Raw genomic sequence first — 27,500 nt, 5'->3', positions numbered from 1 at the left:
GCTAGAGCCTTCTCCCAATATGCCAGGAGAAATGCCCAGCAGTCTAGGCCACCATCCAGGCTCCACCCTTCTCTCAATCAAGATGCAAGAGCTTCAGTGTCAAAAGGGTTGGTGCTTAAAATCCAGAGCTGCTCAAGCTCTGGGAACCAAGGACTCAGGTCGAGCATAATTATCAGTATTATTTTAGTTATATTTTAGATAGATTTTTGTGGGTTTGTCTGACCTGTGGATGCTTATAACAGTGCTTCTTTTGGAAACTGTATTCTCAATTCCACAAATTAACTTCTAAATAAACTTCACAACCCATTTAAAATTGAGTAAAGTTCCTTAAAAGGTTAAACAGAGAATTACTAGATGATCTAGTAATTCCAATCCTAGGTATATCCCCCAAAACTGAAAACAGGGATTCAAAGAGATGCTTGTACACCATGTTCATAGTAGCCAGAAGATGGAAACAAATCAAATGTCCATCACTGGCTGAATGACTAAACAAAATGTGGTATATACATATGATGGAATAATACTTAACCACAAAAAGGAATAATGTAGTGGTACATAACAATATGGCTGAACCTTGAAAACATTATACTAAGTGAAAGAAGCCAGACAGAAAAGGACAACTATTGTTTGATTTCACTTATATAAAATATCTAGAATAAGGCAAATTCATAGAGGCAGAAAGTAGATTAATGAGTCCCAGGGGACCATGAGAGGAAGAAATGAGGAATTAAAGAATCTAGAGTTTCTGTGTAGGATGATGAAAACAGTGGTGGTGATTGTACAACACTGTGAATGTACTAAATGCTACTGAATTGTAGGTTTTAAAATGGTTAATTTTATATGTGAATTTCAAATTAATAAAAAAATTATATATCATCAGTATCTGTAAGAATATAAAGATTGAAATAGCATATAAATTATGTTTTTGCTGTAAAAAAGATGCAGTAGAAAAACAGAACTGACTCAAGAGCTAGAAAACCTGAAAACTTGGGTTCAAGCCCTAACTCAGCTATTAGCAATTAGGTCATCTTACATGAGCCATTTTCCCCCTCTTGAGCCTCAGTTTCATCATGTAAAGAATATAGATGCCATTGGCTGTGTTTAATTCTAAGGCTGAGACTCAGAAAGGGCAAAGAAAATTCTAACATACCAGAGAAAAGGTACTAACTACTATAATAAATGAAAAGCTGGAAGTATTGGAACTCCTAAGAGAAAGAATGAATCTATGCTTTCCCTTTGTAACACCTTATCTTTTACTTCAGATGTTAACTAGGCTTTAGGCAAATCTTGGGAAACCATTATTTGAGCTGGAAGAGGTTCTATACAACCCAGGGTGATTCTTGGAGCTTGTCAAGTTGGGGAACCAAGTCTAGCAGATCTAGTCTAGACCAGATTCTGACCTGTGTAGCATGCAATATGAAGCCCTAAAGGGATTCTAGCATCAATCGTAGTCCATGGCTGTCTTTCAGATGATAAGTGACCTATAGCTGGGATGGGGACACTACAAAGCTTCACTGGTAATATGTGGGATGGGAAGGAGAACTTGAGTATATTTGAATTAGAACCCTCAATAAATTAGGCTCCAAGAGTGAAAGAAGGAAAGGAACCGTAATTTCTAGCTTTTTCTCTAGTGGCACAAGGCTATTATAATAGTAACATCTAACCTATCCAACACAAATGAGGAAGGGTGGTCCATTTGAAATAATTTGTTAAAAAAAAATTAGTCTCAAAATATTTAAAGGAAGTAATTAAAAATGTATTATAGAAATTATACTACATAGTATTTACAGTTTTATATAGTTAACATAATATTTATGTTATAATATTAATAATATAATAACATAGTATTATGTAAACATAATATTTTCCAAATCCTTTAGAAACCAAAGCAAAAATGCAAATGTGAAACAATGGATTGGTTTATGGAATATCTGTTGAACCCACACAAAAGTATATGTATAAAAATGAGCATACATGTAACTTATTAATGCAATGATAAACATGTTCTAGGTAACTTGGTATAGCAGAAAGGATCGGGTATAATAGGATTTTGGTGACAATCTCTAGTCCTATGTTGACCGCTTACTGATCTATTTGACATTCAGTTTTTCCTGTGCCTGTCTTCTCTGTATAATGAGAAGGTTAGTTAACAGTTTTCATAAAAAAATTTTTATAGTTTTTTTTTGGTTTTAAATCATAACCAGTAGAATCTTTTCTTCAAATGAACTCTTCCAAGAAGCCCCCTGTTTCAAACAAATAAACTCAGAGCTACTCTTTTCCTATCTGCTTGCTCCCTTAATTGTGCTAACAGCCCCCAAAGTGCCTATGAAGAAGCCCTGAAGGGCTTCACAGAACATAGTTTGAAAACAATAGGGCCAGATAAAGCCAAAGGTCTCTTCCTGTTCTAATATGTTCTGATTTCACTAATACAGGCAATTTTCAAATGGACCATATAAATGCTTATTTCTGGAGGAGATCTTTAATTGTAAATCTATCTTTGGCAAACAGGGAAGAAAAAGTTCAAGAAAGCTTTCCAATCCTAATCTACTACCACTAATTTACTTTACTAATCTACTTTAACACTGCCATAAAATTCAAGTAATTAATTAGACTAAAGGAATGGAGTTTCCACTCTTTTATTTGGCCATTTTTTACTTAATAGAACTTACTTTTAATTTGTTATGAATGGATTTGAACTTATTTCCTATATTTCCTTTTGTAGGGGCAGCACTTTAAAGAAATATATGCATATACATATATATCTTAAAAGTACACAAACACAGAGTTTTTCCAATAGTTTACTGTATGCTTAGATCTATTCTATCACTATTGGCAATCAGCATTAAATGCCAATCAAACCCTCTGGTTAGGAGCTAATTTGCTGCTCTAAACCATTCTTACAAACCTTCCTATATACCTTAATCCTTTCAAATGCAACTGTGACACAAAGTATTACAGACTTTTAAAAACCTGTTCTCTTGGAAAAAAAAAAAAAAAAAAAACAAAACAACTGTGGAGCATCAGTAACCAGATAGTATTCTCAAATTTCAGTGATCTAGTCCATGGAGCCGTCCCCTATGCATAGTGCTCTGTTTCATGCAGTACATGGCTTTAGCTGGCCAAATCTTTTTTTTTTCCCAATGAATCAGTAGAACAGTGAAGATCTTACTTTTTTTTAAGCAGTGGCATATCAATGAGGCACAGATGTGTATTCCAACTCTGCATGGATGAGCACACTGTTCAATAGTGCTGGCTCACACGGTATCAGGGCGAGTTATCACTTCCCATGAAGGCACTCTTATCACCAGGGCCCAGAGAGGTGGCTGCAAATCGCAGCCTTTTTATTTTCAAGGCAGTTCTGCTGAACATTCAGGCTTCAAAGATTCACACTTCCAAAACTCTATAAGAGTTTGTGAACGCTCAATTTGCCAAAACTGTTTACAGTGTAATTGGGCACCGTACCTGTGTCCATGAGATAGCGAAGGCGCTTCTCCACCAGCGCGGCACGGGTGTCAATTTGCTTTTGCTCATTCTCTAGTGCTGCCAATTCTCCTACAACATACTGACTGGTGTCTTTGAACCCTTTCTGTTAACGAGAACAAACAGGAAGGAAAAAAAATCACTTGTAAGTTGCATTTTTCCTTTCTACAAACACTTAGTAAAGCACTTACCTAGAGAACCAAATACGCCCTTAGTATCACCCTTGGTACCAAAAAGCAACTCTCTGTGATTCAAAAAATTTTCATATGTATTATATATAGCAAAACTTTTGTAAATAGAGAAATCTCAGCTGTTTAGTATTATATTTATAATTTAACACCCAGACTTGCCAGATTTCAAAAGTTAACACTAAGTAAGAAAAAAATTCTCCTTAGAGTTGAGTCAGAGTTATTTAAGCATGGACAAGGATAGAAGATAATTTTTTCCTTGGTGACTGTCAAAACAAATGCCAATGACATCTTTAATTCAAAAGTGTAATATACAAAAATGGAGTTTAACTAAGAAATTGATTCTAAAGAATCTATCTTGAAAAAAGTCAGATTTGCTCTCACAAAAATACAAAATTAAAAAGACAGATTTCTTATTTTCATAGTTACTATACTATTTTAAAGCACTTTAAAAATGATAAAAGAGAAATTTTTAATATCTCCAGTTTTCCCTCCAGCTGGCTCCTGTACTTTAACATGTTATTCTGTTCATGTATTACTAATTATTGTAGCTGTGAATGCTAACTTGACAGGTGGTTTCAAACCTTGCTACACTGGATCTATACAATCAGTACATTAATTTGGTTAATCTTCCATTTAACCAAATTTGGATTTCAATTTGAAATTTCAGTTTTTACAAACATCCATGTTAAAGAAAAATTATCCTTAGAAGTTTTATTTGAAGTGGCAGTTGCATTATAGAGTACCAGTATAGTTTAGTTTTTATTTTCATATTACAAATTTAAATCATTAGGGGGCAGGGTTATTAATGATATAGTTACAAACTGATTAATTATAGCTCCCTTTGGAATGCTTGTTTACCTTGTGACATTTCTAGGGTAAGTTTCCTAAGTAGCTGAGAAATACTGAAGAACTGCTTAAGTGATTACTCTCAGCACTACCACCACTACTATCAGCACTTATAACATTTATCCAGAGAAATCAATCTGAACAATCCTCTTCTGTCAAATCCCTTCCCTACCTAGAAGCATATTAATCTCTAAGAAGCCATGAGGAATTTCTTTCGTTATTCCTTAAACAAGAAACAAAATCAAGAATTATGTTATTTATGAGGATATTTTGGAATTCTCATCATCAACAACCCCTGTCTAACCATACGTATAACTTATTTATCTTTGGAACCTGTAAACTATATTCACATGTGAACTCAATTTAAACCAGCTTACTGTTAAACTGATTATAGCAGTTAACAAACTTAAAGCTGAAATAGTTAAAGAAATCATAAAACTGATAGTTTCTCAGGATAGTTTGATCAAATAGACACTGTACTTTTAAAAGATTCATACGAAGTGGATATTCTCCCATCTCAATATGAAATAAAACAGAAAAATTACAACAGCAGAACAAATGCTAATGGTAACTTTAAAACCTGGAATCTGGTGAACGTTTTTTGTACCTATCTGCCAGACACCAGAGCATTTTCAAAAAGGACTTTTTTCTCATTCCCATCCAGATGAATAAAACAAACACTATGAGTACCACAGATATAAAAAAGAAGAAGTGAAAAGCAACACATAAACCTCATTGCTTTTACTGATTGGTTCAGTTAAAAATAGTAAAGTTTATAAATATGTTTCTTTAGTGTGAATATATAAGTATACTCAAATGTTCTGTAACTTATAAATTATACCAAATATTTCATCAGGATATACCAGTGAGTTCTTCTATGTACCAAGATGCTACAGATCTTAGTAAAACAACTTAAAAATGAGAACTTAGAAATGGGAAGTTTTCAGGGCCCTAAAACGTAGTTTGTAATTCTGAGTACACTTACAAGGATTTTCAAATCCAACAAAGACAATTTGAACAGTAAAAACAATGAAAATATTTATACAAACTACAGATAATTAAAAAAAAAAAAGTAGCACCATTAAAGAGAGCTATGCTTCCAGACAAAATTTCAAGTTAAAACTTGTTCTTCCTGCTTCTGTCCCGCAGCTGTCCATCAAAAGCAGCTTTCTCCCTGCGGTCTATCAAATATTTCCCTCACAAATCAATTTTACACATGATCAGCCCATACCCCTACTGAGCTGAACCTCCCCGTTAATTAAGTGAAGAAATTACCATATATATTATATTAATGCAAACATCATTCAGCTAGTAATTCACGGCTGATCTGGATAATGGAAAGGTTGAACACCCATTAACCCAAGCCAACAAAATGGGTTGGCTGAGAAATTCTAGCAGGTCTCATGTGACTTTTCCCTCTAACTGCAGCTCTGCGGTATCTGCTATTGTAATAATTAAAATCCTCCCGGTAGATCAATACTGGAATCTCTTTATGGGAAGTGCCCTGATGGAAATGTCTCAAGGAAGCTGGGGCTGTGGAACTCTGAAAAATTCATTTTTTTTTATCTGACAATTATCACCACACTGCAGACTAATTCAACAGTGCACCCCTCTCACTCTGCTTTGAATGCACTGGAGATTGACATCTTAAAAAACCTAACATCTCATTTTAACAAATAAAGGCACTATTTCCACATACAGTTTGGAATTATCAGCAATCATGAAACCACACAAAAAATTAATATACATTAAGCACTTCATCTTCTGATGGCTTCCTCTGAGTTTCAGTTATCGCTGCCTTCTCCTCATTTCCTTTCTTTGTATCTTCCTGTATTGATCTCTGCCTTTTCATCTCTTAAAAAAAAGGGAAAGACATGTAAAATTATTATAAAGTTTGATATTTGTGTATTGAAATGTGGATTTACATTATCAGCTTTTATATACATACACACACAGAGCTAAATATTGTTAAATCATAAAATGGGAAAACATTTTAAAAAATGTTCCTACCTGGTCTATTCTCAACATATTGACTGAAAGACTGAAGTTGAGTTTTTCTGACTGTAGAATCCTTGCTAAACACAACAGGATTTCTAAATCGTTCTGTTGCTTTTTGTAATCGCTCAGCCCGGAGATCTTCTGTGCCATTCTAAAGGGAAAACAAATGTGGTAAGAGAGCCCTGATCTTAAAAACATGAAATTACACACTAGTAGAACAACGTTTACTGATTTAAGATAATGACAATTTAGAAACGTTTTGAAACAAAAAAGGATTGTAAAGAGCTCTTAACAGCTCAACTGCAAGGTCTATTGCCTGTAAACAAAACTTTGGGGAGACATGGTTTAAATGAAGGATCATTCTTAATAACTTTGATTCATTAGCTACTGGGAACCCCTGTGTCTTCTCCTGATGATATGTATCATTTAAAAGCCATGGTGCCTCTGTCTATACACCCCTGCCCCGCCCCACTATTCTGCCCCATCGGTTTGTACAGTCCCACAGACTTGTATGACAAGAAGAACTAGTTTCTAATTTTATGCCCATTGAGATAAACCACTAATGCTGGATGAAGGCTAAAAGGTAGGATTATAATACTACCCCACTGAACTGCATTTCATCAGCTATAACTTTCCAAAGCCAGATTTGTAAGTAAGCCCTTTACAGCTAAGGAAACTACAATTATCTTTTCCAGAGCTTCCTATGTTAATACTGGTAACAAATTCAAATGGTTCTATCAACAAGAAATATCCCAGAAGACTGAACCACTGCAGTGTGTGGAAGCTGCAGATACCGAGGTGCTGTGTACCAAACAAATATTTCATTTTATACCTAATCTTTTATTATTTTTATTAAGTGTTTTGAAAGTAAATAGGGAAAGGCTAAGATGCATGACTAATAGCTAAGCCTGCTGAATGCTGAAACTGGTTATCAAAAGCTACCAAGACTTTGCCCTTCCTCTGCATTGAGACAATCAGTAATGAGGGAGTCCTCCAATGGCCTATTCTCTAGCCTCAAGGAGGCCTGGGATACAGAATCCTCAAGGGAAGGTAACAGTTTATCCTTTTCCACAAACACAGAATGCCTCATTTATAAATGTGTAAACTGCATTTTATTAAAAAAAAAATAAAACCCCAAATCAATGCTGAAAGCTTGAAGAGAACAGATGGACTCTATATGTTCTTTATAAGCACCATTTAAAAAATCCTAACTAAAAATAGATCCATACAAAGAAAAGCTGTTAAAGCACACCTTTTGTTGAAATAAGTTTGAAAATAATTACATAAGAGCTTTTTGGAAAGCAAATCAATTTCATCTATTTAGATAATTAAACCATAAAAATGAAAATACTTCTATTTTAAAGTTATATTTATTGTTAGTATCATGCTTATAATGAGCTAGCTATGTAGCTAGGACAGAAACAATTACGCCTTTTATTTATTCATTTGTTTGTTTGTTTAAGAAAAGAGTGTATTCTACTGTTATCATAATAACTGCCCAATAGTCTAAAACTCAAGTCTTTACCAAAATAAACACAGCTAAATTTTTTGAGGCCTGGCAACATGCTAAAATATCAGTGTGATTAGCCAGCAAATCCCATCTTAAATCTTTTTATGACTAGGGACTTCTGCCACTTTACAAATGTATTCCTCTAAACCCACTAATTCAGTTAGCCTTTTCAATCCATTGTATTATTCTTAGGCCAGCTTCATTCTGCATTAAATCCAGTGCAGAAAGCTAAATTGAACGCAAAAAATCAGACCTGATCCAGACTTCCTTTTGTTCAAAGATAGAGACCAAAAGTCCTCTGGTGCTGCCACACACTTTCATCACCAATTTATAGAAACTGACAGTATAAGGGAAAAGCAATGAAAGTCATTGTTTTGGGACTTCAAAGCATCTCTGTGTCAGGGGGAGGAAATCCTTTCAGTCAGCAGGGCAGTCCCCACAGTCTGCAGGTGGGTGAAAAGTTATACAAGACTAGAAGTGCCCTAAAGCTAGAGAAATATTAACGATACAGTTCAAGGAAAAGGGGAGATGACTTGAGTGTGGATAATATGAATACTTCAAATCACCACCACCACCATCATTTTATAATGTGACGTTGTGGCTAAAATCTTACACAAGGAAGATTCATATTGGCACAAAGCACATGCAAGTATCCTAAAAATTTATATTCAGTCACATACTATCTTCAGGTATTATTTAGTTCATTTAAACAGGTAGAAGGCTGAGGACGATAGAAAATATGCTAGAATTCTCTTAGCAATATTCTTGTTAGCAAGACAAATATATACAGAAGTCAAGAATAGTTTCTTTTTTTAGTTTCTACTTTTATTGACATCAATTTAAAGTAGTAGTTTCTCTGAAAAACAGTATATGAATATTAATTACCATATTGATATTTAAATTACTGGCTATTCAATAAAAATTTTAAAATCTTAATCTTAACATGAAGAATTTGGTAAGAAATGGATTTTAGGACTATAAAGTACCAGCTGAAATTAGAATACACAGATATCAAGTCAAATATTTTAAACAAGTAAGATTTACCTTAATGTCTTGCTCTGAGCCCTCAGTTACAGTTTTCTGAGCAGCAGTGGAGAGTGAATTTGTTACCTGTGGCTGAGTTTCTAGGAGTTTCTTCAGCTTCAAGTCCATCAACTTAGTGTTTTGTTCTGTTAAATATGCAAATACGACGAATAACTGAATGAGAAGCATTTAGATGTATAGGCTATCAATTTAGGGGACATCACAGAAATATTATATTTAAAAAAAAGAAAGGAGATTAGGGTTGTGAAATAACATATCAAAGCAGATATATGCAGAACTCCATATATATATACACACACACCCACATATATATACATACACATATATACATATACACATTACATACTATATAACTACAGTATAACTGAGTAGTCTTTAGGGATGTTGATGATATTCCTTTTTTTAAAAAATTGAGATATAATTGATATATAACATTGTGTAAGTTTAAGGGGTACCATGTGTTGATTTGACACATTTATATACTGCAATAGGATTACCACCATAGCATTCAGTTAACACTCTTATCATGTCAGAAAATTATTATTATTTTTTTTGTGGTGGGAACAATTAAAACCTAGTCTCTTAGCATATATTCCATGTGTATGTGTGTGTGTATGCATATATATGTATTTTTCCCCAGTCACCCTAAAGAATATAATCAACATACCTGAAGACCATTCAGTTATTCTATAGCTGAGAGGAGCTCTGCTTACCTGAAAACTTAAGCCTGAATTTAATGTAATTATTTATATTAGCAACTATAGAGGTTATACTTATAAATAAAACAAGGTATCACAAAGTAGGTATATAAAAGAGGTGATACATTTAACTCTTAATTATATTATTTTATAGCTTTAATTCTTCTAGTATATTAAATTTATACATATAATACCACATTAAATTCTTAATATGATCCCAGACAGTCATGTATACAGGGTTAGAATCCAATGTTTATGTGTGTACATATATACCCAGCATTGAAACAGGGTATATGTTCACAAATATCTTCTAATTAGAGGGCAGAAATATAATAAAGATTATCAAAATTTGGAACATATGAAATATGGACAGAAATTTAAAATAAATAAAATATGGCTGTAACAATTTCAATAACTTTTAGCAAGTAAATTAATCTTTATTTAATAAAATAGTTCAGAAACAAATGGAAACAATTCTCTCAAACAATTCACTCAAAGCAACTCTTTAATAAAACGATTATAAAAGACATGCCAAGCATTTGCTGAATGATATTTTTCATAAAGATTAATAAGTTTTCTAATTATAAGACTCATAATAAATGCTATTATCATTAGTTTCATGCAAATCGGTCAGTTTATATTGCTAGGCTTCTCTTTTAAACAGTATCTGATGAACTATGGTCAAATCAAGATAAAGATTAAACAATCTATTATTAAAACATTATGACTTTTATATACATATTAAAAAAAGAATTTTGGGGAAAATAAGCAAGGATAAAAATCATAATGTATGCTATGTGCTTCCAGATTCCAGTTTGCATTCCTATTTCTTCTTGCCATGAAATAAACCAAAGTCTGAATTGGAAAGTCTGTCCAATGCACATGCCAACACTTACTGGCACGCTGGAGAGTTGTAAACAATATACTAGTTAACTCCAAAAACAAGAAGACAGATATGTTTTCTTTTTTGGCATACATAAAGTAGGAAGAATGTTTTTAAAAAGGACAAGAGTCAAGCCTGTTAGACTTAACATTAACCAACCTTTAAATACATTAAAATATCCACAATGTTGCTATTACTATTCCCCTTACCTTACCTAAAAAATGGCTCATTTGTCTTGTCTTCATAATCTACTGTTAAATCAGAAAATATGCACCACTTATTGTCACTGATTTTATAATTCTATGAATCAAATGTTAAGGCTTCAATTCTGTACTTAGGGATGCCCTCAGTGGTAAAGGGATGTTATTGGTCTGATAAAGACTTGGGTGGTGGTTGTGGTGAGAAGGTGGGTAAGAAATAACAAAAAGCTATTTCAAAAAGAAAAATGAAACTTGCCCAAGTTTTACAGTATTTTAAATACAAAGAAGTAAAAGGTAGTCCTCATTTTGGATTAAACATTTAAAAACTTTCCTTAAATATCAGCATTCTCCTGGACTGACACAATTATAAATAAACTGACTTGTATCCAGTAAAAGTATAATTTAATACTAGACCTTGAAGGAGCTACTGACAAAAGATATGGATTTTGGGGGGATGCCCCTATAGTCAGGAAGACCCTTGTTTGATGGTTTCTTGGAGAAATAATAGCATGATTTCAAATAGGTGAAGAAACGAAGCAAGTTGGCATTGCAGTGACATGCCACGGCTGGGAAGAATACCTGCTCTCTCCCTTTAGCTTCTTATAGGAAAATATAAACATAAGATATTTCACTTTCTTATCCTTAACTCTAGGGAGATTGCCAAAGACTTTTTATTGCTATAAATAATTCAATTCAATAAGCACTTATGGAACATCTCAGGTATACAAAGCTACCTGCTGCTGACTTATAAAGGCAATGCATACAGAACACTCACCTATTAAACCACAAGCGAGTATCTTTATATTTTATATAATAACATAGGTTCAACTGTCAAAGTGATTATTGGTATAATATTTACTGATATATGATATGAGATTAATTTAATAGTAGTCTATATAAGCAGTTTTCAAAGAGTTTTATTATAATCAGTTATTATGTGTAAAGTAATTTATCAGTTGTAAATATTTGAAGTAAGCACAAAATTTACAAAATATTATTACAGCTAAGACTTTCAACTCTAAACCAATAGAAACGATGATCCATGGTTTAGATTTATATCTGAAGTATTCCATAGGTATTAATCTATAACTTACAATATCACAGCAAAATATTTAGGCTGAGATGGGAACCAATCATAGAATGGCCACAAATTGTCCCATATAACATAAAATACAAAAGTGAATCTAGTAAAAAGAGAAAAGCTAGAATTTGCTATTTCAATTTTATTGTTAATTTTAACACTAAGTCTAAAATAAAATAATGACATAAAATTGATGGAAAGTGGATTCAGCTAAATGATTTGTGAGGGTATAAGATGTAATAAAACTACAAAAAGCACTTATTATCATCACTGATGAGATAATAATAAAAATGTAACAGTTGAGTTTGCCATGCAGCAGGACACAAAACATTTATAATGTGAAATTACCGGGAGTATCAAGGTCATTTTCTAAGTTAGTAAGTTCATCTCCACCTCCTACAACAAAGCCTTCGGGAATCTCCTCGTTAGTATCTATCTCAACATTATCATTTTCATCTGTAGGAACATGTAGCAATAATGTTAGTATGTTATTTCTACTTTATATCATTTGTCTGAAACACTAAGAAGAAAAATCAGCATTTTAATGACAGTTGTTCAAATTCAGGTCTGACACAGATGAGCAAGTTAAGAAATCACTTTTAAGTCACTTTTTCACTATTGGATTAACATTTACATGTTATATTCATATGTCAAAGATGAATTGTCACATCAAAGCAGAAGCAAAGGTTCTGACAATTTGCCACATGCTATCTCTGAATCACTGAGGTCAGAGAATCGTTATCTTTCAAAATGTAATCTATTTAGAAATCTCTAATAACAGTACACGAAAATAAAGTTGGTTTGGTAACAAAGTCATCAAATAACATTTCTAAATTTCACATTTTAATCATTTATTATATATAATGTATAAAGAAGCAAATCATTCTTTATAAATTTGTAGCTATATTTTAATCATTTGAAGACAAATGCAATATTATTAATTTAATGCAATGTTATCATAAAAGCATTATGGATAAATTGAAAGACAAGATTGAGATGAGAACAGACAGTACCTTTATGAAAAAGAAAGTTTAGAAATAAGATAGTACATCTTGGAAGACATAAAGCTGAGGAAGACACTGTTTATTACTCAAAATTAAATACATGGAAATGAGGTAGTCTTACACTATTTCTTACACAATTAGTAAAATGTATTAGGTCACAATTAATTAATGGCATCATTTTTTTACACTGAAAATTATATATTTTTTCCTTTCTGAATCCTAGTGATAAAATTGGTTATGTAATTTTGAATATTATACATTTAAAAAGGCAAAGCAATAATTTGATTTGCATATTAGAAGTTTAGCTTTAAATTCTACCATTGACAGGCAATATACCTTTTGGAGAAATATCTGTTTAGCCCTGGGAATTGAAGAATATTCCTACTACTCTACAGTTTATTTTCTCATAGGGTAATTTTTATTAATAATGAGGTATTCCAAAGATTATTACAATTGAGAAATTCCAAATCTATAACTTTGGCTTAACCCTTCAATATTTGTTCTTTCCCTGTATAGTTTTGTGTTTAATTTTGGGCTTCTCAAGTAAATATTTATATGAGTATTAATATTAATAATAATAGTTTACATTTATTGAAGACTTCCTATGTACTGTGTAAGCCATTTAGAAGAATGCAATAAAGAAAAAAAAAAAAGAATGAGAAATGCCCCCAGGGGAAAAAACATTGCTACATGCTTCCAAAGTGCTAATTACACATGACTATATTTTAAGTACAACCAGATGAGAGATCTTTTCTAATCAACTGTGCTTAGCACAATTACTTTGACTAATTTCGTAAGTTACCGTCTTTATCTTCATTAGCCTCAAAAAATTTTTCTCCAAAAAATTTTGTAGTAAAGGGAAATGAATTAACAAATATTTCCTTGTATTACTCTGTGCCAGATAGTTTACTATCAATAGTTTTTAGAGTATGGTACTTACTTGCTGCTAACCAGCCTCCACTGGTTATTACTGACCACAATTAATTTAAAGTGAAAGCATAAAATTCAACATTCATTCATTTATTTATCAAAGAACCTTCTACTGTGTACTGGATCTGCAATTCACAAAACAGTGCTAGATGTTGAAGAGATACCAAGTTGTACATTTATTCCACCTTAAAAGTTATACATTCAAATGACTAAAATACCATGTAGGACATTTAAATGTTATGGAGTAAAAAACAAGGCACAGATTAAATTCAAAAGATGAAAAGGTTATTCCCTGCCAATAGCACCAGGAATTATTTTTTGAAGCACTAATCTTTAAATTGGGTTTTCAGAAATGTACAGGGTTTCAAAAAGTACAACTGAGGAGAGGGCATTACAGGCATGAAATCAGGAAAGGGTAGGTTATGTTCGAAGAACATAAAGTCCTATTTGGCTCAAGCATACTTAAAGGGAAATAACTGGAGGTAAGTCTTGAAAAGTAAAACTGCAGGGAGCACTGAAGGAGAGAATAGGATGTTTAGATTTTACTTGGTAGGAATGGTGAGACACTGGTGCTCAAACATGATCAGCAATGTGCTGTTTGAGAGCAGTCTATATAAGCAGTTTCCCATCAAAGTGTCTTATTGTAATCAGTTGTAAAGTATGTATAAAATAATTACTAGTAATATAAGCACTGAAGCTTATTTTATTTATAAATTAGAGTAGCTCCAATATTATTTCTAAAATATCACTCTTGCTTACATCCTGACATGCCTTCACACGTGAAAGAAAAAGTAGTCCAGGGACTGCACATAGGAGTATAGCCATGTGACATCATCCTTCATGCGAGGTTGCTGACTTAGATGTCAGATTCTAGAACAGAAAGGCTGGAGGCAGGAAATCCAGGTTGGAGACTGTTATAATCCATAGGTAAGCAGTATGGAGAGCCCACCCTATCATAAAAGAATTGGCAGTGGGTATGACTTGAAAACCAACTAGATATTGGGTAGCTGGGGGAGGGATAACAGAGGAGAGGAAAAGTGAGGCAGACGTCAACACTGACTCTCCAGCCTGAGTGACTAGACGGATGACACTGCTATGAAAAGAAGCTAAGTCTGGAGATGTGGTTGGATGTGAGTATTTTCAGGTCCTTGGGACTCACACTGGGATATTCATTATGCACTTAGACAGTGCCAGGTTACTAGGTGATGTTAAACAGGTGCCATTCAATTTCCCGACTAAATGAAATCTCTATACTACCACTCACCAGTAATGCTGAGTGGGTTAACTCAATGTTTATTTATGTATTGTTTACCTTAGATAAAAGGATTACTACTTGGAAGGGCAAGAGTTAAAACTGATCTCCTATACAGTTCAGGTCTTCTTAAGAATAGATTTCCACTTTCTTTCCATTCACTGACTTCAGTTTTACCAAGAATACTTGAAATCTTTTTAACAGCTAATGTTACACATTTCTTAACACCTGTGGAAATACTCTAAATGCATTCTAGCTGAACCAAAATGCATGTGTGTTTACATGTGTGTGTGTTTAGGATACTACATATTATATATGATATAAATAAGATTATTTATATCTTTAAGGATAACCACTGGAAACCCGTTAGGTGAGCATGGCAGAAAGTAAACTAGAGATCCAACAGACAACAAAAGGTAGTATGCAAGTATGGCATGTATAATGTATGCAGGAAAAGGTAAAAAGAGACTGGATATACACTGGAATGAGACAATGCATCCCAGCTGACACCACACAGCACTATAAGCAAAATGGGAATCCCAATGGTATGATTAATAGCACGGCATTAAGGTCAGTCTTATAACACTTATCATTTCTAAATAAACTGAATGAAAAACCAAGATATTTGGTGACAGCAAAAAAAAAAAAAAAAAAAAAAAAAAAAAAAAACAGAAGACTATCTGCACTTAAAAAAAGAGAAATCGAGGCTATCATTAAAAACATATTCAGAATAAAATTTCTTATTTGTATCATGATTCATTGAAGGTCCCCTGCAAAACACTTAACTTAAAAAGTTATTATATAGAAATCAAACAAAAGATAGAAAACAATACAAACATATTACCAATAGAAGCTGAAAATAAAAATTACTGAAGACCTATATCATTTTATTTTGGTTCAACAAATTTAGATTAATCTATTTGCCATAACTGAAATAAGGATTAACGTAGGCACAAATTCTGACGGACAAAATTTTAAAATTTTCCTTTATTTATTTGAAATGCAAAAAACAAAGTACACTACTCCATCTAAATCAGAGAGGCAAAAATGTCAGTTTAAAAGTTAAATAACCCTAACCTAACTCAAACCAAAGTGATAAGCTGCAGAATAAATACATATATATGTGTGTATATATATAAATACATGCATAAATATATAAAATCTATATACCTACTATACCATGTCATATATAATAAATACATGATATAATATTATCTTAAAACTAGATAGGCACCTTCCTTGAAAGTGCCCATGGACCATTAACAAAAATTCAATATTTATCTGGCCAAAACAAAAATGTATTAATTCTCAAAGCAGAAATTCAGGCCATATTCTCTGACCATAATGCCATATAACTAAAAATGAAAATATCACACTTTGTCCCCAAACAACTACACCCCACCAAGTAAGATTAATATAATAAATGAACCCACAAGTTTGTACATAAAAGGAGGATTTTAAAATGAGGCTGTTATAGGTATATAACAAATGAAGCAGAAATTGAAAAAAACACATGTAGTATACCACAATATCACTTGATTCTCCTGTAAGTCCTAAAATTATGTCAAGAGGAGGACAAGTAAAAGCTAGGATGTAGCTAGCTCCTTGGACTAATTCTTGTTATTTCACAAGAATTAGGCTATTTCTGGTTGCAAAAGGATGTAAGTGGGTTGCTTGAATACATGGCTTTACATGACCTAAAATACCTTGCATGTAAACCCATGAAGCTGACAACACCACACCTCAAACTTACTAAGTTTCCTTTTCTCACTGAGGCTGGTTGCTGAGAATGGAAAAAAGCAAGCTTTTCAAGTAGGTTCAGGCAACGAGTCTGGGATCATGTTCAAAACATGCCCTAGGCTGTGCTTTCACCTTATTATTTCAGCTTTTGACTACCCCGTCTTCTTTGTCACTAGGATCACTGCTTCCAGAAATCTTCCTAACTCAGTTCGTAATTTAGGCTAGTCCCTACTTCTTTCTTTCTCCTTTCATGCCATTCCTTATTCAGACCTGATAACTCCTACTAGACATGGAAAGAGTATACACTAATTTGTTAATTCTTTCCCCTGACTTATCAACTTTATAGGGTCATTTTCACTTAGGAATTAGACTCTCATGAAATCAAGTGAATTTCCACTTTGCCAAGCAAGGGTCAGCAAACTATAGCATGGGGGCAAAATCCAGCCGACTACCTTTTTGGGGTCAATAACATGCATGCCATTAATTTACACATTGTTCAAGGCTGCTTTCAGACTACAAGGACAGAGGTGAGTAGTTAAGACAGAGACTACATGGCCTGCAAAGCCTAAAATATTTACGCTGGCCCTTTCCATGAAGTTTGCCAAATCCTGGCCTAGTATAAAGTGGCTGCCACTGCTAAAAGATAAATGCGTGTGTATGGATGGTTGAATTCTAGGCAGAAATTTTACCCTCTGCCTTGTCCTAAAAGTCTCTTCCCCTACTCCCAGCCTCAAGAGCTTCAGCTTAGACCTTGAGGCCAGAGCAGATCTAGTTAGAGTCATACACCTTTATCAAGACAGGGCAGTATCCACTACTGAGGTCACGGAATCGGCCTGCTCCATTTGTTGGAAGTCAACCTTAGCTCTGATTAAGAGCCTATCATCTGATATGTGGCTGCTCTCAACATCCAAGTTATGCTGTGCCCTGCTCACTTTGATCTCCTTAGGGACTGGAGTCTAGCTTCTTCAGCAGGTTCTCATAAATCGAAACTTGTCCCATCTACATTTCACCTGGTTTTTCCTGTTCTAGTCTGTACTTCTTTGCTAGCTTCAGAGATCCAGTCCTCACTTGTACTTTACTTACTCTATTGCCTGTTGAATGATCCCAAAATCAGATCTTTACTTTCCCTAGTTACCAAGTTGGGAAGATACTCATTTTGGGGTTGTAACATAGATGAAGTCTCTCTACCTAGTCTAGTCCTGGCTTAGCCTCAACTAGGGTTGGATTATAGAGATAAGAACAATTACAGAGCTGACTCATCACATACCATTAATCAAAAATTTTTTACTTTTTAGCTTTCCCAGAGTTCACAACTCACTTAGCAGTTTTATCTGCTCATTTTTGGGAAAAAAAAATTAAGAGACAGTGGATGCTTCTCTATCTTATTATTACTATTCTCCTGTGGGTTTATGATGACATAGGAAAGCAGTATTAGTAGCTTTAGGACAGTCTATCTGGAGGGTCAAGAATATGAGACTTTTTCTATCATTATGAGATATAAGGTGACAAGGATATTTAAGATTTACTTAGAGTATCTGGAATTTTTATGATTATCAAAGAAACACCTTGTTATTAATAATAAATGAAAGCAAACTATCATAGTACTATATAAATGTAGCTGTGAGCAGTTACTGATATTACTGTAAAACTTCAGTAGTGAGTAAAGAAACTAATAAAAAAATTCTGAAAGATAGGAGTTGAAAAGGTAAGATGAAAGACTTAAATAAGATACAAACATTCTGAGAAGACGAGATGGACAGATACACAGTTGCTTGGGAAAGCAGCTTTTAAACTCATGTGTTAGAAGGTTGTATGCTATAGACACTGCCTGGAATGCTCTACAACAGTAAGATTTTAATACAAGAAACCGATTAGAAATAATAGCAGTAAGTTTCAGTTAACTTTGAAGAAACATATCATTGACCTAGAAATAGTTTCCTTTGTTTCAATTCTCTAAAGTCTTATTCGAGTCCTCACTTGCCTACTCTCCAGAGTGATCTTAGCATGATGAACTCGGGACAAGTACCTGGCATGTTTTGGAAGATAAATAGGTTACACACCTTTGAAATAAAAAAGCCCAAAGGCCTCTTGAATATACTACTCTTAAATAAAAATGTAAAAGTTCCAAGTTAAAGATGCCCAAATTAAGCACTGAGAGGCAAAATTAAAATTCTCTTTAAATATATATACAATCCTTGTCCCAACATTAAGCTTAGAATTTCAAAATCTAAAGATATTGAATAGTCCCTCTTAGAATAAGGAGGCTAAGAAGAAATGCATATGGGGCTTATTTGAAAGTCTTACAGGTCAGGCTATAATGCAGGAACATTGTTAAAGCTCCTTTCCAAAGATCTGGTTCAAAGTGAAAATCTTTCATGCCAAAGCTCTCCACTAGCAAGTCCTGTGATCTCAATGTTGATGACTTGATTGCATTTTATCCACTTCTAATGCAATTAATGAGGCATCACAGGGAATAACAAACTAAGGCCCATATGAGTTTTCTCCTAAATCATATTCTTAGTATTTCTTGAGTACCAATTATACTTAATTGTAATCAAAGTACTTATTGAGTTGTTAAAATTTAAGCCAAAAGGTTGATTTGGAAAATGGCAACACAGTCATCTTCTGATTTACTATGCTTCCTTTAAGATTTTTTGCAATGCATCAATAAGTTAGAAACTTTATGTATTTGATGCACAACATTTTGAAGTAAGAATAAAAAGTCCCAAAAGGTCCATTGTAGATTTCTGGGTTGTCTGTAGAATATGATACAAGATTCTTTAACTCACCTCCAGATGCCTTTGACCTTTCTTTCAACTTTTCTGCAGCCATTTCACTGTAGCTGGAAAGTTCTGACATCTTCACTCCAGATCGAGCTTCTGCTATTAGCTGACGAGCTCTCTCTCTCAGCTGCCGACGTCGCTCTTCATCTTGCTGCTAAGATATATTGAACAGTTGCCAACTCAGTAATTGACAGAAATGCAATTTCATTTTCAATCTGATCATCATGATAGTAACTGGTTTACAGTATGGTGCTTGGCCCACATTATAAATAGAATGCTCTATATCAGTTGGATGTCACACCATTTTTAAAAGACATCCAAGAATCAGATTTTTAAAAAACATTTACAAATTATTGTATTAAAATGTCTGTTAAAAATTCAAACTAGCCTTTAAAGAATGTTTGGCAATATAATTACTGAGAAAATAGCAGAAACTATTATCAGTAAAATAGGCTTAAAAAAAGTCCCAATACTGAGAACAGAATTTCAATTAATATTATTTTTTAAGAATAGAATTTAACTTGCCATTTTCTAGTAAAGGCATAGAACACTGGCTAAAAGATAACTTTGATAGCAGAAAATGCTGTTACATCATGTTGATCAAATATAGGAAATGGTATTTTTCAGGGGGCTGGAGCAGGAAGGGGGTAGTACATCAGTCACACAGTTATTGTTGTTGGTAGTTTTTAAATCAGAATTAGGTAACTGATGTACCCATCTCATTCCCACTCTCTCTCTCCCCAGATGAACACTGAGAAGAAAAAGTAAAATCTAATGTGGTTTCTGATATTTGAAATAACTAAAAATGATAGAGAATTAAGTAACTAAAATATTTTGCCTCCTAAAAAAAGTTACTATGAATCACAAATAATCAATGTGAAACTGGAAAGTACATAAGGCATTATTATGACAAAGCAAAGCCTGAAATAATCTGGCCCCAACATATCTGTGCAGTTATCTTCCCTTAACCTTTCCCATTCTCCATAAAACCTCACATCTATTTATACAGAATTGCTTATCATGTAGTTTCATGCACCCATAGATTTGAATATATCATTTCCTCTTCCTGTAATGTTCTTCTCTCATCTTAACTCCTACTCATTCTTCAAGATTCAGTCTAAACCCACTAAACTTCCCCTGACTATTCTCTCCTCCCCACTAGTGGAATGAAGTTCTCTTCTTCTATGTTACTATAGTACTGTGTGTGTGTGCGTGTGTTTGATTACTTTTTAAAATAATACTTGTCAAGTTATAACTCTGTGCAAATGCCTTTTTATCAGTAGAATTGAGCTACTTGAAGGCAGGAGCTATATCTGATTTATCTTTGTAGCTCTGGTCCTTAGTATATACCTTGATATTTGGTACTTGTTATAGAAATTTCAAGCATGAAAGCTTATCATTTATACACTCAAAGCTTATAATACAGAGAAAAAGAGAAAACACTCACAATAAGGAGGTCTGATCAAAATGCATCAAGAGTTCAGACGAAAGAAAGAACATTTTTGTCTGAGAGACAAACAGAAGGCATCACTGCATCATGGTTCTTGAGTTGAGCCTGCAGAATGAGCAGGATTTGCAATGGGTACAGGTGGGAATTGGTAGTTAGGTGGGTCAGTGTGGGAGAGCCTAAGAGGTAGGAACAATACACAGGCAAGAAAGTATATTGTGTGAAAAATATATAATCTAGTTTTTCCTTATCTCAAGACAAAAATAATGACAGAAAGACAAGGTAAGAAAAATAAAGTTAGGTAGATAGAGAAGCCCTGTCTGACAGGGTGAAGTACTTTGTTTTTATTTCAAAGACAGTGAGGGTCAGCGAAAGGTTGTTTTCGTGCAACTTTTTTTTTTTCCCCCAACCAGAGGTGTCTTTGAGAAAGATTAATCTGATAACAGTGTATGTGACAGGCTGGCATAGAGGAACTGGAAAGAAACCACCTAGGTGGCTTTTATAAATAGTCCAAAGAAGCTGTGATGAGATTCAGAACTGGGATGGTGGCAATGGGAATGGAAAGAAACAAGTGTAAGAAATACATTCACAGGAGAACTGGTATCTGTACCAATTCTTGGTAACTGAGTAGACGTAGAGGGAAGAAAAAGCTGAGTCAGAAGTTTTAAATCTGGGCAACCAGCAGAACTGCAGCACTAAAAATGGAAATAGAAAAACAAAGAGGAAGTCTAAGAAGAAAAGGAGAGGAGGTTTTAGATAAGACAAGGTTGAGAGGCTGGCTGAACATCTGAGTAGAGATTTAAGTAGCTGGGAAATGAGATTGATGCTGAGAAGTGAAGTCAAACTATGACTACAGAGCTAATGACTGAAGTTACAGGAATATCTGAAAGCACCTGAAGAGATGCTGTAGAGAAAAACAAGGGCTACTATCTTAAACCTGGAAAACATCTATATTTAGATAAAAAGAAGGAAAAGAGACAGAGAAAGAAGAGGAGGAGAACTAGAATACTGATGTATCCTGAGAATCAAAGTAGAAGCTTTCATGACAAAGGGAATAGCAACTGCAGTAGATGTTAGAGATTAGTTAGACTGAACAATAAAAGGAGCAATCAAACTTGGTAGGCAGTACCACTGGGGACAGGGGTAGACATCAGACTGATGGAGTTCATGCCTAGGCAATTATTTCACAAATTTTGAGATGGCCAGTTCTGAGAGACACCAAAATTAATGGGGGTAGGTTAACAGGGGTATCAAATGAATCCAGAGACAAGATAGAAGCTTCCAGTGGACAAACTGAAAAAACTTCAGTATCAAAACAATGACTACAATGAACTGAATCAATGAAATCACACTAAATCAATGAAGATTCATCAATTCATCATGATATTCAAAAAGTCCTTAGACGGATGTATAAACTCATTTGAGGTAGCCTTTAAAACAACTCCTGCAAATTAGTAAGTAGAAGAAAAAAATCAAGAATTTATCTTTGTCTTTCCAGCGGGAAGTGAATTTTAGGGTAAATAAATAGCCCCAGTCAATGAGGGAAAGTTCTACTCTACAAAACAATACCAGCTATAATAATAATTTTAAAAAGCTAAAATTATAAAGATACAACTGTGCCATTCATTAAAGAATGACTGATTCTAGTAAGGGTCGTCAAATGTTATTAAAGCACTTAGGCACGTGTCTAGTGAGGAACTAGATATTCATTTTATGCTGTGGCAGACTCTGTTTCCCAAAGATGGCCACAACAGTATTTCATATTCCACATGCTTTCTGTAATGTTACCTGGCCACTCTTTCATCAGGAGGTGGAGTTTAATTCCTCCCCTTGAATGTGGGCCAGCTGTAGTGACTTGTATATAATCAATAGGATGTAGAAGTGTTGCTGGTGATTTACAAGGCTAGGTCAGTAAAGGCTACACCTGTTTAGCCCAGTTCTCTTGAAATACTTGCATTTTGTACTTTCTGGGAACCCAGCTGTCATGCTGTGAGAATCCCAGGCTCCATGGATATGCTCCAGTCCACACTGCCAGCCAAAATCAGCCTTGAGTCTTCCTGGCCCATGTGTCAGACATGTGAATAAAGTCTTCAGATGACCTCAGCCTTCATCCATTTTGGGTCCCCTCCCAGCTGTTCAAGTCTCCCCAGCTGAGGCCCCAGACAATGTGGAACAAAGCATCCTCACTGTTTTCTATGTGAAGTCCTGACCCACAGAATCAGTGAGAATAAAAACAATTTTTACACCATTAAGTTTGGGATTGTTTGTTTGTTTGACAGCAATAGAACACCACATAGATAATTAAAGCTTAAAGTAATACCACATAGATAATTTCCTAGTTGGAAAAGGAAAACCTAACTGTAAATGGAGAGATCAAAACTTGATCAGGGATTAGGGACCACTAGTCGAATGGTCAGTCTTAGCATCACTAATGTTGAGTCAACCATATATTATATGTTTTTTGATGTGAAGCACATGAAGTAAACACCACCTATAATATTCTATCCCAAATGTCCAAAAAGTGAATCTACTAAGCCTTTAGATATAATCTCCAGTTTATCATAAACACAGGGAAGAGAGAAATATGATAAATGACACAGCAAGGAAGCAACTAAACAAATCTAGAAAATAGGATATTCAGGACAATTGCCCTGGTCATTTTAACAAGAGAGTTATAAAAACAAACACACAACCAAAACCAACTAATCAATTATCTTTCCCAACAACGAAAGGGACTTAACCAGATGCAACGTATAGTCTTGGGTTAGATGCTAATTTGGATAAACCAGCTGTAAAGGACACTGTTGAATCAATTAGAGAAATCCAAATATAATCACAATATTAAATGAGGGGAAATGTAACTTGACTGAAAAAAAGTTAATATAGTAATAATCTCATTTTGTCATTTTGGCAAAATAAATACATACATAAGAAAATGACTTGGAAGGTAATTCACAAAGTTGTCATGGTGGAGACATCTGGGTGTGGAAATGTGGTATTTTTGTTTTCTCACTTTAATTTGTCTTCATTTTCTTTCTATAATACACATGTACTACTCTTGTAATACAAGAATCTTGGGGGAAGGAAGGAAAGATGAGATGGTAGGCTTCTGGGGTGGATGGTGATTGCGGTAGGGGCGAAAGAAGAGAGATCTAACATTCGAGGGGAATTTTCTTAATATTTAGAGACACAAGCTTATTTGTAGTTAGAGGAGTAGTACATACTGGGCAGAGTGAGACTGAAGATGTAAGAATATACAAAAATCCTCAGTCATTATCAGTACTTCTGAATAAAAGGAAATGCAGGCTTGACAATGGTGATTTTGCTGATGGTTGCAGGTATCTCTGAGCTTTTATGTGCTTAAGTGCTCTATGTGCATGATTTCATTTAATTTTCACTACCCGATTTTCACCAGTGGGAATATTTAGGTTTAGAGCTCCAAAGTCACACAGCTAGAACTGATGTCAGAGCCAAGTGTCCAGCCCAAGTCTGTTTGACTATAGGGCCCTTGCTCTTAACCTCCAATTTGATCCCCAAAAGTATCAAATTACATGACCAACTGAGGAAAATTGAGCTTTTACTAAACTTTCATCTTTCAAACTTAAGAAAAGTTAAGAGCACTAATAAAAACCATTATTTAATATGCCCCAGGCAACTAGGTTTAAGTGAATTTCACTACGTGAATAACAACTTCTTGCAGAGCTGGAATTTGGTGATTCTCAGACTAAGATGAAGTGGTCTTGGGTCATCTTAACTGTGTTAAAATAAGTCATTCTACCTTCCTGAATATGAAATGGGAACCTAATTTCTTCTTACCAGCTACTGCCTCACCCTTCTCCCCCAGAAATATTCTCATCTGCAAATGTTTGAGAGCTTATCAAGAGTGCAATTTAAAGCAGGCAATCATTAATAAAACCAACTTTAAATACTAATTAGGGACACTTTATCAATTTCCATGTAAATTGTTTGTTTGTACCTATTTACTCATCATTGTTCTCTATACAATAGAAAAAAATGCAAATGAACAAATCAGAATGCAGCCTTAATGGGACTTTCTGTTTATAACCATTAGCCCAGAGGTGTGCTGTAATTCAATTCTCAAGTAGCAAGATTTAGCCTCATTAACAGACTGCAAGGGCAGGTTACAACTCATAAAACCCTACAGTAAACAAAGTTTATGGACACAGCACAAAATCTTGAGCCTGATTGACAGAATTCTAGTTCTCTATCAGATTGCCTTGATTTACTTTTCTACTAATGTCCTAACACCACAGAGACAATTTTGCCTGGGCCTAGAGCTCTCTAGTGGGATGGCGTATCTGTGTTGTTTGTTTTCTCACCCATTAAGTTCCCTAAAGACAAAGAACCAACTCAGAAAATAGAAGTTAATTGTTAAGGACAGAATGAATAGCTTGTAATTACAGCAACTGATTAGACAACCAATTTTAAATGATAGTATTATACATTTCCAGATTCATTGTAAGTATAATTCATTTAATTTTTATATATAAGCTCCATTAAAAGTCAGACTTTACAGTAATATTTAAAGAACACATTGCAAAAAAAATCTATGTATCTTTTACTCAACATACTGTTTATCTCAAAATCATAAAATAACCAGACAGTAAGAGTAATGATTATTTCACTATTTTTATACGTTAGTATATTTGAATATTTCTGACAATGTTTGCGTAAACCTACTCAAATACAGAAATGTGTTATCTGTTGCGACCATTCTGCATTCAAAAGACAGTGACTCACAGCTGTAAATAAGTCATTTGTTTACTATATCTGCTGAGAAAAATAAAAGGAATCTTTTCAACGGGAGGAAAGGTAAGAAAGGTAAGAAAATCAGAGACTGCTGTCATTAAGAAATACACCTGAAAAATTAATTCACAGGAAACCTATATATCTTTCATTTACCTGCCGTGTCTATAAATAAACTGAAGTAGTTAGGCTTCTGATTTCCAAGAATGGGTCTGATGACATTTATCTTTTTCTATACAGTATTTAGAGCTTTAGAACGAGTTATATGGGATATTCCAGCTTTTGTAAGATGAAAGTACTCTTTAGAGGGTTTGATGGAAGCTGTATTTTTGAGTAAGTACTAGTTGTGTGCTTGTGCAATATTTTCACATGTGCTGTCTCATTTAACATTTACAACTCTCTGAGGTAACAATATCACTGTGATTTGATAGAAATTGAATCTTACTTAAATATAGCACCCAAGGTCATACATCTTGTAAATGGCATAGTAAGAATTAAAATCAGTGCCTGATTTCAAAGTGCTGGTCCTACCTATTACATAACTGGTGTTCAGAAAATCTGTCTCAGGTCCTACTGTAACTGTGATTAAAAAAAACAAACCAACAGTTTTTTATACACTTGGGTTATACAAATCAGGTTAAATTCCCCTTTGTGCTACTGAATACAGAGAGGTGAAGAGAAACTAACTTATTTACATTCAGTTAAAACTCAGGTTCCTGACCTTAAATTATAAGCCTTCAGAAAAGTGCTGTATATGGTACATTTAAGCTTTACTCTGTTCTCTTTGTTAACATCTTTAGGATAAGGCAAAAGTTCTCTTATGGTGCAAAAAACTTGTATTTCAACACAACAGATTTAAAATATTCAAATATAGAAGATGGATCAGAACTAACCAATTTGGACATAAACTGAAAAAATATTTAGCCTTTTCACAGCATGACTTCAAGTTACTATTTTCCTTATCGATTTAAAATGGTCTACAATCTGCCATAGATGGATGCACTAGTAAAACTTGACAATTTAAGGACAAACTCTTCAAGAATAAGTAATGTAATTCCTTGTTTCCTTCCCATAAAAATGTATTGGTATGCAATTTTTATATTTCACAGTTCACCGACATCTAGGCAAGCTTTCTTCCACTGCTTCAATGGTGCTACTTTTAATTTTATCCTCCTTAGTCGTAGTAATTAAAGTGATCAGCAGTGGCATCCCAGCGGCTTTGACACAGTTACAACCCCCTAGCAGACTTTTGCTTTTAAGGGGAAGGGAAAGAAAAAGACTAGAGTTTCATTTCACAGAGAACAAGAAAATCAGGTTTCTCCAATCCTCAACTTCATTCAATTGTTCTTTCAGCAGCCTTTGGATCTTAAGAATCAAATAAAAATGGCTGCCATGGGGGGTCCTTTTTATACTTGCCGCAAATGTCACCGACTGACATTACTTTAGCCAAAAAATGATGCCATGGATTTGTGTAGGTGAATTAGAACATGAGAAACTGTCAGTGTAGCTGCTGAGATCATTACCCACCCAAGGGTGTCTTTCAGAACATTAGATATTTTTATTCAGTCAGTTGAAAAAATATAGATCGAGAGGTCTTTCTATGTAAGAAACATGTCTACACACATTCTCATGAATTAAGCTTTAAC

General features: G+C 34.1%; 1 protein-coding gene across 8 annotated transcripts in view; it reads right to left on the bottom strand.

Moving 5' to 3' along the window:
* Nucleotides 1–27,500, bottom strand: part of EHBP1 (EH domain binding protein 1) — a 281,810-nt gene that overhangs the window by 38,802 nt on the left and 215,508 nt on the right. For 5 of the 8 annotated variants that reach the window (XM_074341201.1, XM_074341202.1, XM_074341207.1 and 2 more), the window contains 6 exons: nucleotides 19,647–19,794; nucleotides 12,280–12,387; nucleotides 9,070–9,194; nucleotides 6,528–6,666; nucleotides 6,265–6,371; nucleotides 3,463–3,586 (listed from right to left, as the gene is read on the bottom strand). In XM_074341201.1, coding sequence (XP_074197302.1) covers nucleotides 3,463–3,586; nucleotides 6,265–6,371; nucleotides 6,528–6,666; nucleotides 9,070–9,194; nucleotides 12,280–12,387; nucleotides 19,647–19,794 — 751 coding nt within the window. The remainder of the gene's footprint in view (nucleotides 1–3,462; nucleotides 3,587–6,264; nucleotides 6,372–6,527; nucleotides 6,667–9,069; nucleotides 9,195–12,279; nucleotides 12,388–19,646; nucleotides 19,795–27,500) is intronic. The other 3 variants (XM_074341203.1, XM_074341205.1, XM_074341204.1) reach the window with 3 other exon arrangements.

Source organism: Camelus bactrianus, chromosome 15, assembly GCF_048773025.1.
Source record: "Camelus bactrianus isolate YW-2024 breed Bactrian camel chromosome 15, ASM4877302v1, whole genome shotgun sequence".
Lineage (NCBI taxonomy): Eukaryota > Metazoa > Chordata > Mammalia > Artiodactyla > Camelidae > Camelus > Camelus bactrianus.
This window is presented reverse-complemented; position numbering and strand designations above follow the sequence as displayed.